Source organism: Lissotriton helveticus, chromosome 9, assembly GCF_964261635.1.
Source record: "Lissotriton helveticus chromosome 9, aLisHel1.1, whole genome shotgun sequence".
In the NCBI taxonomy this organism is placed as follows: Eukaryota; Metazoa; Chordata; class Amphibia; order Caudata; family Salamandridae; genus Lissotriton; species Lissotriton helveticus.
In genome coordinates this window covers 283,322,178-283,335,696 of record NC_136070.1, presented here as the reverse complement: position 1 = coordinate 283,335,696, position 13,519 = coordinate 283,322,178, and the positions used below count along the sequence as shown (strand labels likewise).

General features: G+C 47.7%; 1 protein-coding gene across 2 annotated transcripts in view; it reads left to right on the top strand.

Moving 5' to 3' along the window:
* CEP128 (centrosomal protein 128) overlaps nucleotides 1–13,519 on the top strand; it is a 704,507-nt gene that overhangs the window by 295,539 nt on the left and 395,449 nt on the right. For both annotated transcript variants that reach the window (XM_078659994.1, XM_078659995.1), the window contains exons 17-18: nucleotides 1,909–1,968; nucleotides 11,573–11,765. In XM_078659994.1, coding sequence (XP_078516120.1) covers nucleotides 1,909–1,968; nucleotides 11,573–11,765 — 253 coding nt within the window. The remainder of the gene's footprint in view (nucleotides 1–1,908; nucleotides 1,969–11,572; nucleotides 11,766–13,519) is intronic.

Below are 13,519 nucleotides of genomic sequence, written 5' to 3'. Positions count from 1 at the left end.
TGGGCCCCACGCTTGGGACGCCAATTGTGGAAAAATACAAACTGGGGGGGCACTACCAACCAGAATATAAGATCCTTAATTATTGCCCGGCGATGTCGCCTCTTGAACCCACACAGAAGTTAAACTATTGAAGAGGCAGGCGCTGGAGACTGGAAGGCAGGAAACAAGGGTTTTTATTCTCTCCGGAGGAGAACACAACGAAACGGACAGAAGGTATCGTTCTGAGGTGCTCTAACTGCATCCCGGAGGCCTGGCCTCTTATACATGAGTTTATCTCTTTATTACATGTAACACATTCTCGTTGATACTTTGATGTACGGAAAGACATCCTCAGAATCCCCCCTTCCCAGCCTGTTCCCATGCAAGGCTATAGTGGTAGTCCCCGCCCCGTTCACAACAGGTGGTGATCATTGCGCAGCTGGGTATTCCGCCGATTCACGGAGTGTGCGGGTTTCGATCGGATCTCGTGGGGTGGGGGGGCTTTGATCACCTCGGGGATCCTTTGAGGAGGGAAGCTTCCTGTTGTATGGGGAGGGGCAAGAGGTTGGTATCGGCAGAGCTAGGTGTCGGTCTGGGAACGGGGAAGACAAACGGGCACACGGGGAAAAGGGGTTTGCATCAAAAGGGCCGGAGATCATGACGGGGAAACAGGGAGGTGTCGCGCTGGGAACAGGATGAGGGCCTGGGGCAGAGCAGCGCCGAAGAGGGGTTTATGACCCAAGGCAGGTGCAAGCAGGGGGTTGCTAGCGAAGTTTGGAGGGAGAGAGAGAGAGACGCGCTGGCTCTCGGCGAGAGCCGGGAAGCCATGGTGTCCAAAAATGGCGGCTGTTTTACGCGCACAAAAGGTTTAAGGAGAGCAAGAGGGCGCCGATAATGTTGACGGTTTTCAGCCTAACTTTTAACAGTCCCATTTCTCTGATTGCACTAAACAGGACAGAGTAGATGATCAGCAGTTTGTGGACTTCTTGGTGCTAGAAAGGTAAGTTGTGACCATCCCCATTTCTTGTTGGGTCATCCTGTGTGTCAATATCTATCATACCTTAGCCAGGAAAGTCCCCTGGAGAGCGTTTGAGCCCACTATGCTAAGGCCATGGCAGCTTCTGAAGCTCTCACTAGAAGCATTCCTGTTGGGGACATCTTTCAGGGAACCATAGGGCAATCCTTGCATACTTTTGCAAAATTCTACTGCCTCACAGCACAATTATGCAGTAATTGGTGCTTTCCTCTAGCTGACTTGCATTATTTTCCTTGATAATTGGCACTAGTCAGTTATTCCTCTCAAAGGTTATTACTTTGGGACTTATTTATAAGATGAGGAATCTGCCGGACGGTGTATCCTTCCGAAGAAAAAGTCACTCGTTGTTAATTATATTTCTGGTGGATACATAACCTTCCTGTAGATTCCTCACCACCCCCTGTAATCCCACATGAATCAGTGCCATCCATGATTAGTAAGATGCAAATATATCATGCCCTGTATTTTTCACTTTCATTGATACTCTCTTGGTTCCCCTCTGCACACCTTGACAGTGTGCAGAAAAAAAGTAGAAACTGACAGCAGCATGCCAGTTGGCACCTAAAACACACTGGTGTTGGCACGTCTGGTGGACAGATTCGCAGTGGTAGCTGCATTGCACTGCCAGGTGTCTCTGGAGAACTATTTCCGGGGTACTGAATCCAGACACCTGGTGGGATAGTTCATAACGTGAAAATTGTATGAGAAGATAATGTATCTACCAGAAATATTGTTACTGAAGGTAAGCAACTTATTCATTGAACTGCTGTTGGGTGGTCATCTACACCAGTCGTTTTCAATGAATCAAATGTGCAAGGGAAGATCGAACAAAGGCACCGGCACATGCTGGATATTGATTCATGACCTATGTGCGGATTTCTTTTATTTTTTAGGCGATCTCAATTGCACCTGGTTTACAGAAGGATCCACATCGCTGGCTGGCTGAGACAAAGGTAAAAGCCCATGCTGCTGTGAATACTTTGCATGCGTGCTGTACTTCAGAGGTGGATAATGTGCAGGGATATGTGGAGATTTCCATCCATTGCACCTAATAGTCCAGTTGCCACATGTTGCTTTGACTGCTTTGACTAAACTAGTGACAGATGTTCCTTTTTCCTCCATGCAACTGGTAAACTCAGAGCTATCTTGTACCTCATGAGTCCATTTCACTGCAGGAGAATGAAAACTAGAGATGTGGCATAGTGCCCACACCGCCAGCGCTCGCTCCGCATTGCACTTTATACACTTATATACCCAATAAAACTCATGAGACATAATTGTGGGAAAACGGTGCTGCAGGTTTATTTCGTACAAACAGGTAGTTGTTAAGGTGGGTCATCTTACAGGCGATCCAATGCGGCAGCCCCTCGCTGACCCGCATGCCTTAGGAGCCATCTTGCACGGCGAGTCGATGCTCTGACGGTGCAGTAAATTACCATTTCGTTATACTCCCGCCCCCCCTGTCAGGGCGGAGCGATGAGGCACACCCCCGGTCGGTTCAGGCCCCCCGACCGCCCGAAGGACTAACGGGGCGCCGACGCTGTTTCCTGGGCCTCCTTCGGCTCCAGGTGCTTGGCTCAGGCACCCTTACTGTGCCAGGCAGAGGTATCTAGACTGTATCCTTTTGCCGCAGAGGTACCCTTACTGTCCATCTGCTTCCAGATCGCCCTGTACTCCGCCACAGCTCTGGAGGAGGCCTACGTCGATGACAGAGCCCCCCACCCACCTTGCTACTTTCGCTGTTTATCATAGTACCCGAGCCTAGGGGAATCCAGGCGCGGGGAGAGAGGCCGAGCCAAGGTGCTGCGCCCTTTTCAAACTGCGAGGAACGCCCCCATCCCGGGGTGAGCCCTCCCTATTGGCTGATAGCGCAGGGAGGACGGCTCAGGGAGGGGGCCATGCTAAGGGCTCTGCTCGCCCGTCGTGTGGGACTAGGGCGCTGTCCCGCCCATGCTCCCCTGCGTGTCGCGCGGTCAGCGGCAGAGTCTGGTTCGAGGTGGTTTACATTTCTGTAGACAGATTTGTATTTCTATATCAGAAGTGTCTTGACTGGTATATGGAACTTCATAGCATCCTTGGGAGAGAAGAAGAATATTTTCATGCTTTTAATGAGGTCAGGTTAGTGATGGATCTGATTCAGAGTGAGCCATATTACCAAATCTGGGAGCATTGACTGTGAGGGGTCTCTGCTTCAGTACCAGGCCTGGGTGATGAGGGGGCCGAAGGGTTCCTCAAGAGAGTGCCTTACATAGATAGCGGGGAACATACATTTGCTAAATCTATATTGCGTCATTGAGAAGATGTGACCAGAATGTAAGTGGCTAGGCTTTTGTGGAAAGTAACTTGACAATGAAAGAGGGAGGAAAGATTTTTGTCAAGATGTTAGTGTTGAAGTGCAAGTTGTTAACGCTGGCTGCATTTATCCACAGGAGAGGTAGAATGCATGGCACTGGCAGATTTGGTATTGTTCTTGTAACTGAGTCCCAACAATTCACAAGTAGCATAAACGTTTCTATTTTATCCTAGTATGTTCTTCTGCTATTGTAAACATTACCTGAAGGCTGCACATGGTCACATGTTGAGGGCATACACCTGGAGAGTCTAGTGGGAAAGAAATAACAAAAGCTAGCCACAGGTAGCAAAGAAGTAAAGTATCTAACGAGAAAGGGCTAACCGAACAGAGCTGAAGTTCAAGTGGAACCATCGACATTGACACATCTAAAAGTGATAATGAAACCCAGTAAAATGAAAAGTGAAATTCTGAGATTCGTTTGAAGCTAAGAAAATATGGTACATATATAATAACCTTTTCAGAAAGTTGAGGCCACCGATGGCCACAACTTAGCTCTCCCTTTTTTTTTTTAAATATCTTTTTATTAGCTTTCCCCCCCCATTATATTTCAGTTATACAGGTTAAGGCAATGTACCTTAAAGAACTGGTGTTCAAACAGGATACTTATCGAGTAATAGGAAGTACAATTGGTATGTAGCTATACCTAGTATCTGCCAGTTATGCTATACTGCCTCCTCTATAAACAACCTGGTGGGGAAGCCATCTAGTATTGCCTCATAATATAGTTCTTAGTGTGTTACAATAAGATCATAAATAGTTCTCGAACATTTTATTTATTTATTTATTTATATGACTTATATAGCGCCTGAATCACCCCATACGGGGTATCTCTGCGCTGAGACTGCTTGTGGCCATACCGAGGAGGACTAGAACAATTCCGTTTTCAATAGTTTTCTAAAGGCTAGGAAATGAGTGCACTGGTGCATCTGTATGGGAAGTTGATAATGTGATAAACCAGTGATAAGAAACAGCGAAGGGTCTGCAATGACCTACTCATATCATTATTGCCTATCGGTCTAAGTTCTCTGAAGTGTCGTGAGGACACGACACTTATGTCCCCACGACGCTGCCCGACGACTCCGCAGCACCCAAGATCTCAGTCACACGGAAGGTCCTGTGACCATTCATGTAGTTGCACGCAGCGATCATCGTTGCACTCAAAGTAGTCAGAAAAGTCAGGTAAGTCCTAGAAGCACAAAAGATGGAAGATGTTGAAGCTGTCTTTGACTTCACACGCCAATCGAAGTCTTCTGACGTGGTGCCGGAGCATCAGCACTCCAGACCTTGCGCTTCCGCAGAGCCGAAGTCTTTGTGCTTCCCTGACTTATCCAGAGCCGGAGCAATGCCCTCCAAGCTTAAGACATTTTATGAGACAATGCATCTAGTATTTAGGTGGCCTGGCCCCTCTGGAGTGCGTTTGTGCCCTACGGGCTCAGGAGGGTCCCCAACAGGATCCCTGCCGGCAGGTTTGCTCTCTACACCAATTGAACCCCATGGATCCCATGTTGGATCCAGAATGGGGCTGCGGTGAGATCGAGACCTTGGCGCCCGCCCCAATGCCAACACCCCTGGCACTGCCAGCTCCATCATCATCATCATTCTTGACTCCGACTGAGCTGGACGGGCATCATGCAAAACGAGTTCCAGTGCCAATCAGGACCGTGTTCTCTAGATCGGAGCCAGCGCCTTTTACATTTGACAGGCCTGGAGAGGGAGATGAATGATAGAAGACTGAAGAACACTTATGGATACCAGCATCTATTAGTTAAGAATGAGGACAACTGGTATGGGGAACTTTCGGAGGCCAGTGGATTAGACATCTCACCTGACACTGGCCTCGTCTCTCCTTCTACTGTGGCTATGGAGGAGGGAGCTATGGTGATGCGTAGGGTGCCTGAGGTCTTGGACATGCAGCTGCCCACAGTGTCAGTCAAGACAAGCGTCTTGATGGAGGTGCTTCAGCTAGGAATCGCCCCTTCAAAATCCTTTCTCCCATTAATGAAGCCCTTACCAATGACCTACTCAGACCTGGTCTAAGCCCTCCACTGGTGCTCCTGTGCATAGGACAATTGCCAGCCACTGTTGCCATGCTTCTGGGGACCCAGTGGCATAACAAAGGCCCCCGCAGCCCTGCGGTGCGGGAGGGGCCTGAGCTCCAGGGGACCTCCTTAGTACAGTACCCTGGCCTGAGAGCTCCTGAGTTTGTTCAGAGGGGGCTCCCTCCATGTACTTTGCAGGGTCCCACCCCCACAAGTTTCACTACGCCAGCTCCAGAATTTTCCATGGTGCATTCCCTGCCACTTCACCAGATATGGAATTCAAAGGCTGGATACCTTTGGCAACTGAAAGTTCTGTACTGCCTGCCTTGCACTGCAGTCGGCGAACACTGCATGGCTTTTGGGCCAATGTTTCCATAGGACCTGGGATTCAGTGTGCAAGTGCTGCCTATGGTCTTGGGGGTCGCTCGAGGCATACTCTCCCAGACTATTGCGGACGTGAGAGACGCAGCAGAGTTCACCATACGATTTGAACTGCACACGACCAACTCGCTAGGTAGACCGACTTCATTGCTGGTGGCCTTGTGGCACCTGCCTTGCTAAGAACCATTGGTTTTTCAGGGGATGTCCAAGCCTTGCTTATTGATTTGCTCTTTAATGGCTGTCGTCTTTTTTGGAGAGAAGGCAGACTCTGTACTGGAGCATTTTAAGGACAGCAGATCTACGCCCATGTCTTTGGGCTTATCTATGACCCCTCGTCACCCCAGTCTGCCTTCCTCCCCTTTCTTGGCCAGGGAGGGGGTCTCCAACTGCATTCATACCCTCCTAGCCACCACAGCCAATAGGCTTCCCAGACTTTTTTTGGCCGAGGATGCGTGTCACATAGAATAAGGAAAAATCAAGACGCTCATGCAAGTTCGGTTTGCCCTGGACCGGGGAGACTGGATGGTAGCTTTGGATATGCAGGACGCATATTTCCACATCCCCATCCTGCCTGCCCACAGATGTTACCTGCGGTCGACGGTGGGCCATGATCACTTTCAGTTTGCTTCCCCTTCGGCCTTACCAGCGCCCTTCCGGTGTTCACGAAAGGGATGGTGGTTGCAGCTCATCTGCGAAGGTCAGGGATTCCAGTCTTTTTCTACCTTGACTATTGTCTGTTGAATGTGAGCTCGCCTCAGGCAGTCGTCTCCCACCTCCAGATTACGTGAACCTTCTGCACTCGCTGAGGTTTACAATCAACATGCCGAAGTCACACCTGACCCAGATGCTCTTTTTTATCGGAGTTATTCTGGATACAGTGCAGTTTTGGGCCTATCTTCCTGAGCATTGTGTTCAGGATATTTAAGCTATGATACTGATGTTTCAGCCTCTGTGCTGTATTTTGAGACTGACCCTAAGGTTGTTACTCCTGCCCATTGGCGTATGATGGCTCTGCAGTGGGACCTGAAGTTCCAGTGGGCTCAGCATCAGGGTAATGTCTCTGACATGCTCCAGATCTCGGAGGGGACTGCGAAAGATCTGCAGTGGTGGTTGACGAACCGCTGTTGGGCCAGGGACAGACCCCTCGCTCTGCCCCAACCAGAGCTGACTCTGCTGACGGATGCGTCACTTCTGGGACGGGGCGCCCATCTGGGAGAGGTGGAGATCAGAATATTCTAGTCTCAGGCGGACTCCGAGCTCCACATCAACTTGGAACTTCAGGCAATTTGCTTGGCATTGAAAGCCTTTCATCCTTCAATCAGAGTGCAGGTGTTCACGGACAACACCACCATTCAACTAACAAGGTGGTATGTTGTCATGAATCCTTTGACTGGACATGACAGGAACACGAGGGCATTTCCCTGGTGGTTCAAAACCTTGCAGGCTGTCTGAACGCCAGGGCTGACAAGCTCAGCTGAAGATGCCTAGTGGTTCACGATTGGCATCTCCACCCAGAGGTGGTGCAAGGAATCTTACAGCAGTGGGAAGAGACTTGGATAGATCTGTTTGCCCCTGCCGAAAAAGTGAAGTGTCAGCAGTTTTGCACTAACGTTTCCAAGGCAACTCTCGCTAGGAGGTGCTTTTCCTCTTAAGTGAAGCTGCAGCCTCCTGTACGCCTTTCCTCCCATACCACTCCTGCCCAGAGTTCTCAAGAAGCTCAAGAATGACTGGACCCAAGTTATTTTTGTGGCTCAGGATGGGGCACTGAGAGACGTGTATCCTGAGCTGCTGAACATGACCATCGATCCGCCGAACAGGCTGCCTCTTCAAGAGTATCTTATGTCAGAGCAACAATGGAGTCTGCACCAGAACCTTTGAACCCTTCATCTTCACTCGTGGAGATTGAGGGGTGACAGTTGACATCTTTTGACATTTTTCGCTAAAGTCTGTGATGTTATTCTGGCACCAAGTAGGTATACGCCTGCTGTTGTGTTAAGTGTGGAACATACAGTATGCCAATAAAACTGTATGACAGGGCATTTCAAGATGTTATGGAAAAATGTGCCCCAGGAATGGTGGCATCTCAAACACGGCGGGTCTGGTCACTCTTCATTGTATGAATAATTTTTAGGCTAAAATAGACACTGTATAGATATTTTAACTGGGTTGATCTCAATTTCATTGACATCGGTAGTGTCCTAGGAGCCGTTCTGGCTCAACTCAGTTCTACTCTTCCATGGGCCCTACGTCACACTCCTCCCCTTCCTTTTCCTCCAGTCTCTTCATAGCGGCTGGGGTATTATTCACCAGCAGGTGGTATAGAATGGAAATACTGTTCCTATCCGTCTGTGATGTGTGTTTCCAGGCGGTTGCCTTGCGGAGGTGGTTGTGTAGGATCAAGGGAGGCCTCAAGTGCATTAAACAGTTGTAGAGATCTATAAATTTGGGTCTAGTGCATTGTATAACTTTCTACGAGAATTTGAAATGCGCACATGGCAATGCCCTTCCAGGCCTCCCCAACTTGGACATACCAATAGTGTCCCAGGCCCTGAAGCCCTCCAGTACGCAAGTTGCCTGAATCAGTACCCGAGCCACATTGGAGTTTCCGCCGGCAGTGTTCCATGTCACCGGGTTCATAGCAGCATCTAGTGCCAACAGATTAAAAACGTTTGTGTTGCAGGTGAAAGGGGTATGGGTGTATTGGCACCATAAAGGAGGTTTGGTATGCCACGGCATTCAATGCTTTAGAGGGGTCAACACGTCTAGCAAATAGCTAGTCATTTATTGGTACTAGGTGGCTAGCTCAGTAGTACAGTCTTATATCAGCAATCCCCAGTCCTCCTTCGTAGGGGTTGATCACACATTTACAATAGGAGTTTCATGGAAGCCTCCTGCCTAGAGGTACCTCACCACATCTGATTGTAGGGTGTGGAAAAAAGTCGGGTATATTGGGTGGGTAATACTGTAGAGAGTAGAGGACCTAGGGTAGCGCTATCGCCATAAGCAGCGCCTCCACACCCCCTCCCACCCCGCCGCCCGCTATGCTTGTGCAGAAATAGACCATTTCAAGTTGGATAATGCTCTGCATCAAGTTTTGCTATGCATTGGCCAAGGAGCAAATCCTGAGGGTTTGCGTGCTCATTCTGCCAGTGCTAAGGCTGCGACCACTGGGTTAGACCACAGAGTCTCTGTGTTGGATAACTGTCAGACAGCAACTTTGACATCTTTACCAAACACTAATATCTGGACAGTCGGGTCTGTCGCGACGGGCACTCCGCCTGTTCTGTCCTGCAGGAGGTTTTGATTTAAAATTGGCTTTGCAGACGCACTCCGGGGATGCATTGCTTGCTTATCTAATTTAAGGTAAGGGATCTGCAGATAGAGACTTCTATCAGATGAACAAGTTACTTACCTTCGGTAACGCCTTACCCGGTAGAGACTCTTATCTAGCCTTAGATTCCTTACTCATCCCCCTGCTCTGCGAGCTGATTGCAGTGTGTGGCACACACCTCTCAGGGCCTTTGGTTTTTCACACCAGTGGTCAAATCGCATTGTGGCTCTGCTCTCTTGCCATTGAAAGTCACAACATTTTCCAAAGGGTTTTTTAACACAACTACAGCCCGAACCGCTGAACGGAATTACAACAAATTTGGCAGAAAGCTAGGTTTTGGTCTACAAAGAGTGCTTTTTCTAATTTGGTGCAAATCTGTTCAGTAGTTTTGGAGTTATTAAAGGAAAAAGAAATATAGATATCTTGGAATGATGAACCTGACAGATATCAAAATGATATCTAACTGCCTGCCACCCCTTCGATCAGGAATCTTGGGACTTGGCCGAGTCCCAAGAAAAAAACGCAAAAGAAAACATAAGAGGGCAGGGTAGGAACACCCTGGCCCCTAGGTCTGGTGGTGGGGTCCCATAGGGACCCCGCCGGGGGGCAACACAATGTTTTTTCTATTGTGGGGCAAATTTGCAGAGGATCCGCAAATCTCTGACAAAATTGAAAAAAAAAGCTAAGCACTGTCTCCCGCGCTTGCTTTTCTTTGCCTCCCTGGGCTGGGGGATGGGAAGCTCAGAATTTTGTATTAAAGGGGAGTGGGGCACACAGTGCCCCATCCCCAGGTGCTTGGCTAATTTTTCAAATGGGGAAGGGGCAGCTTTTGGCTCCAGTCACCCCTCCCCCTGGGCCCCGACGTGCATAGGAAAGGGAGGAGGGCCAGGTGGCTCTCCTCCTGGAGCCATTAATGACCCTGGGGACCCCAATCCCCCAGGGCCTGGCTGCTACTATGTCCCGTGGTACCCACTCCTGGGACATACCGTGTTTGCTAGAGCTTGGCAGGAGCAATTATAAAGCTCCGGCCAAGCGACTGCAAACACTAATTCAGCTCCCAGCTGGCAGAAGCATGTAAAATGCTCCCGCCCACTGGGAGCAGACTTCTCATTTGTCTCCCTATCCACACTGAAGCGGGCACAGAAGCAAATGAGTAAATTGCTCCCGCTGACAGGGAGCAGCATTGCTGCTCCCTGCTGGTAGGAGCAATGCTGGCTCCTGCTGGAGGCAGGGAGCCCGCTGCAGCCGCTGGGGCACTGGGGCTTTCCTATGGTCTCCAAGAAAAAGGAAGTGGGAGGGCTCCAGTGCACCCACTCATTACTGACCGGGCCGCACGGGATGGGGACCCCGGGGCCAAAATCTGCACTGTCCCTCATTTATAATTGGCCAGATCCCACGGGATGGGGTCCAGCATGGGGTTGGGCGCAGCCAACTTCCTGCTGCGTTAAAAAGAACATAGAAATTAACTACAAAAACCAAAGGTTACAGGGACGTTATAGGTCTGTTAAGAATGTTCACTCACAAAACCATAGAAATTCAGCCAATATAGTTAGATGGATGTCAAGAAACTATAACTCACTCCCTCGCTATGCACTACTAATTATTTCACATATTAAATCACTCATGACATCATTGATAACATCAGTGCAATATTTGCTGTAAAAGTATTGATAAGAAAACTGTGCTGTGGCAGGGGTGAGAGTTATAGTCACCTTTGTGCACGAGAATTGTGACTACAGAGGACATGCTCTGCATTGTAGGACCAAGGCACAAAGATTGCAGCATACCGGATGTGGCTACATTCTCTTCACCTCCCACCTTGAATTGTGGTTGATATTCTTGCACCCGGTCATTGGCTGGGCAAACGCTCGGTATCATAGTTCCCAGATTTCACGTCTCCTGGTGCTGCGATAATTATTTGAATTGCGTCTCTCCTCTACTGGGCACTGTCTCACTGCCTGGTGTTGTTGGGATTTCCCACATTATTCCTTTATTACTATTGAGTAATAATCTCAAGCATCATTTTGTAATTTCCTGATGATGATCCCTGCATTACTATAGGATCGAAACGTCGACTGCGCACCAACCCTTTCCCTTGTATATATAATTTAATATACGGCGGAATTGCTGCTATATGTTCATTTGTGACGAGCATTTGTCTGAGTTGCATCACAGATCGTTGCCTGAGTCTTTTTATATGATGTTTTCTGCTTTCTGTTCCCATCCACCCTTTGACCTATTTGTTAATAATTTGTTTTCATAGACATTGTGTCTGGTTCTAACTTTTTGTTTTATTTTGATTGAATATGTGACTGTTGGTCATAGGGGATCTTGTGCCATTAAACCATTATGTGCCAAGTGCAGTATTCATGTAGTAAGTTTCCCAGAATGCCTCATCCTGCACTAAGTCTTTATTGGGTTGTTGCAAGACCTGACTCTGGGCTTTTCCCTAGACAAAGCTCCAGTGGATCTGCGAGGAAGTGAAAGAACGGGAAGGCAAGGAGAGGAAGGTACGGCGCCACCTCCAGCAGAGCCGCGAGCAGCTCAAGGATCTCAACATCAACAAGGACTCAGAGCGCCAAGCTCTCTTTGAGCAGATAACCAGGAAGGAACAGCTCCTGGAGGACCTCCATAGGGAGAAGCGGGGTGAGTCCATGAGCCCTGCAGTAGGGAGAGGGTAGAGAGATCTGTGTCTTACTCCTTAAGAATGAGAATTGCTATCCCCAGCCCATGCAACCCACTTTGTGAATAGACTTCCTTTCCAGTACTTTTTTTACATTTAAATGAACACTTAATTCTGTGTTTGTTTGCAGGTCTTATTTTGAAAGAAAACTGTAACGCTAGAGAAGTCAGTTATCTCTATCTAAGGCCACAGCCTGTTTTGACGTGCAGTACAGATCTCAATGTTTCTGTATTTTTTCTTTCATTTTGAGAACGTGTTTTCTGGTTTACAAATAGAGCTCCTGTGATAAGGTGCTTTGTTTGTTAGGGTGCAGGCCACAGACTACAGATTTGAAGAACTTTGATTTTTTTCGATTTTTTTTCCTCATGCTTTTGAGGCAATTGTGAGAGTACATGGCATATCAGTAATAGATGTATGATAATCTCAATTAGATGTTGTCTTTGTTGAAAAAGTAGTAAGCCAGTTGAGCTGTGTGCGAGCAGATGCATTGCCTTCGCAGTCATCTGTATCATCAGTTTACAAGTTAGATCATGAAATCAGATCATGAAATCTTCAAATAGCAAAGGTTCAGTGCAACCCTCCTGTGGCTGGCACTGTACTACAGAGAACAGAATGGGGATTGTTCGTTTAAATGTGTTCAATTGAAAGAGGAAGAGCATAGAGACAGATGTTGCATTGTTTCAGGGGTGGTCTCAGAAGATGTCCTCAAGCTGCTCTTGTAAATTATCTCTGATAGTGTGAAATTCCTGGGTTTCTTGATACTTTGGAAAGAGACATGCGAGCATTTAGGGTAAGGAAGACATCCAAGTTTTGAAAACCCCCTACTTACACAGCACCTCCTCCCGCTGCACTCCTTCCAATATTTAGGTTTCAACAGAGGACGGTGTATGCTCATTCAGCATTGCCCGGCCATGTAAATTTCGATGCAGGGAATTGGAGCGGGGGTGCACGGCTTTTGAAATAAAGACTAAAACAGCTGTACCTATTGAGGCTCCTGAAAATGCTAGGAGCTGCAACATGAGCCACATAAACATTGTGGATCCCATTGGCTTACTTACATTTTATTATAATATTGAGTGATTTTAAGTTCTTAATTTTTGCAGTATTTAGCCCTGTGATGATCATGGCTTTGTAATTTGAGGAACTGATTTGGAAATTGCTCAACGAGCGAATGAACAATTATAGAGGGTAACCTATTCTAAGCACTTGTCTTGTGAGTCCAGAAGTGCCAAGACTGCAGAGCTTTCTAGAAGATTTACATATCCTGAATTGTGATTGACACATACTTTCGATCTACACTTTGGAGTGCCAAGAGTTAAGGCTTCCATGAGAGTCATGAAAGCGAAAGTATTGTTAGACATGAGAGTTCTGAGATCATGTGTAAGTGTTTTACTAGTCTAGGAAGGCTTTCCCAATATGTGTTGACTCGCATTTTTCTAAAATGAATGAATGAGGAAGCAGGAATGAACTGTTTGAAAGACTCTAGTAGATTTTTTTAATCTGCTTTTTCGTGCTTTCATCTTTACAAAGGGACTGATCCCCTTTACCTTCCTCATGCCTTCTCGTCCACTGTCATGTAAATCTGCCCCTCCACACTATTTTATTAGGCAACAGTTGCCACTCCCATCATCTCACTCCATCACTCATATCCCTTATCCTATTGTATGTTTACCCTATGGTATTTTCTGTCTTCCAGCCTTTTCCATTTTACCCCTCT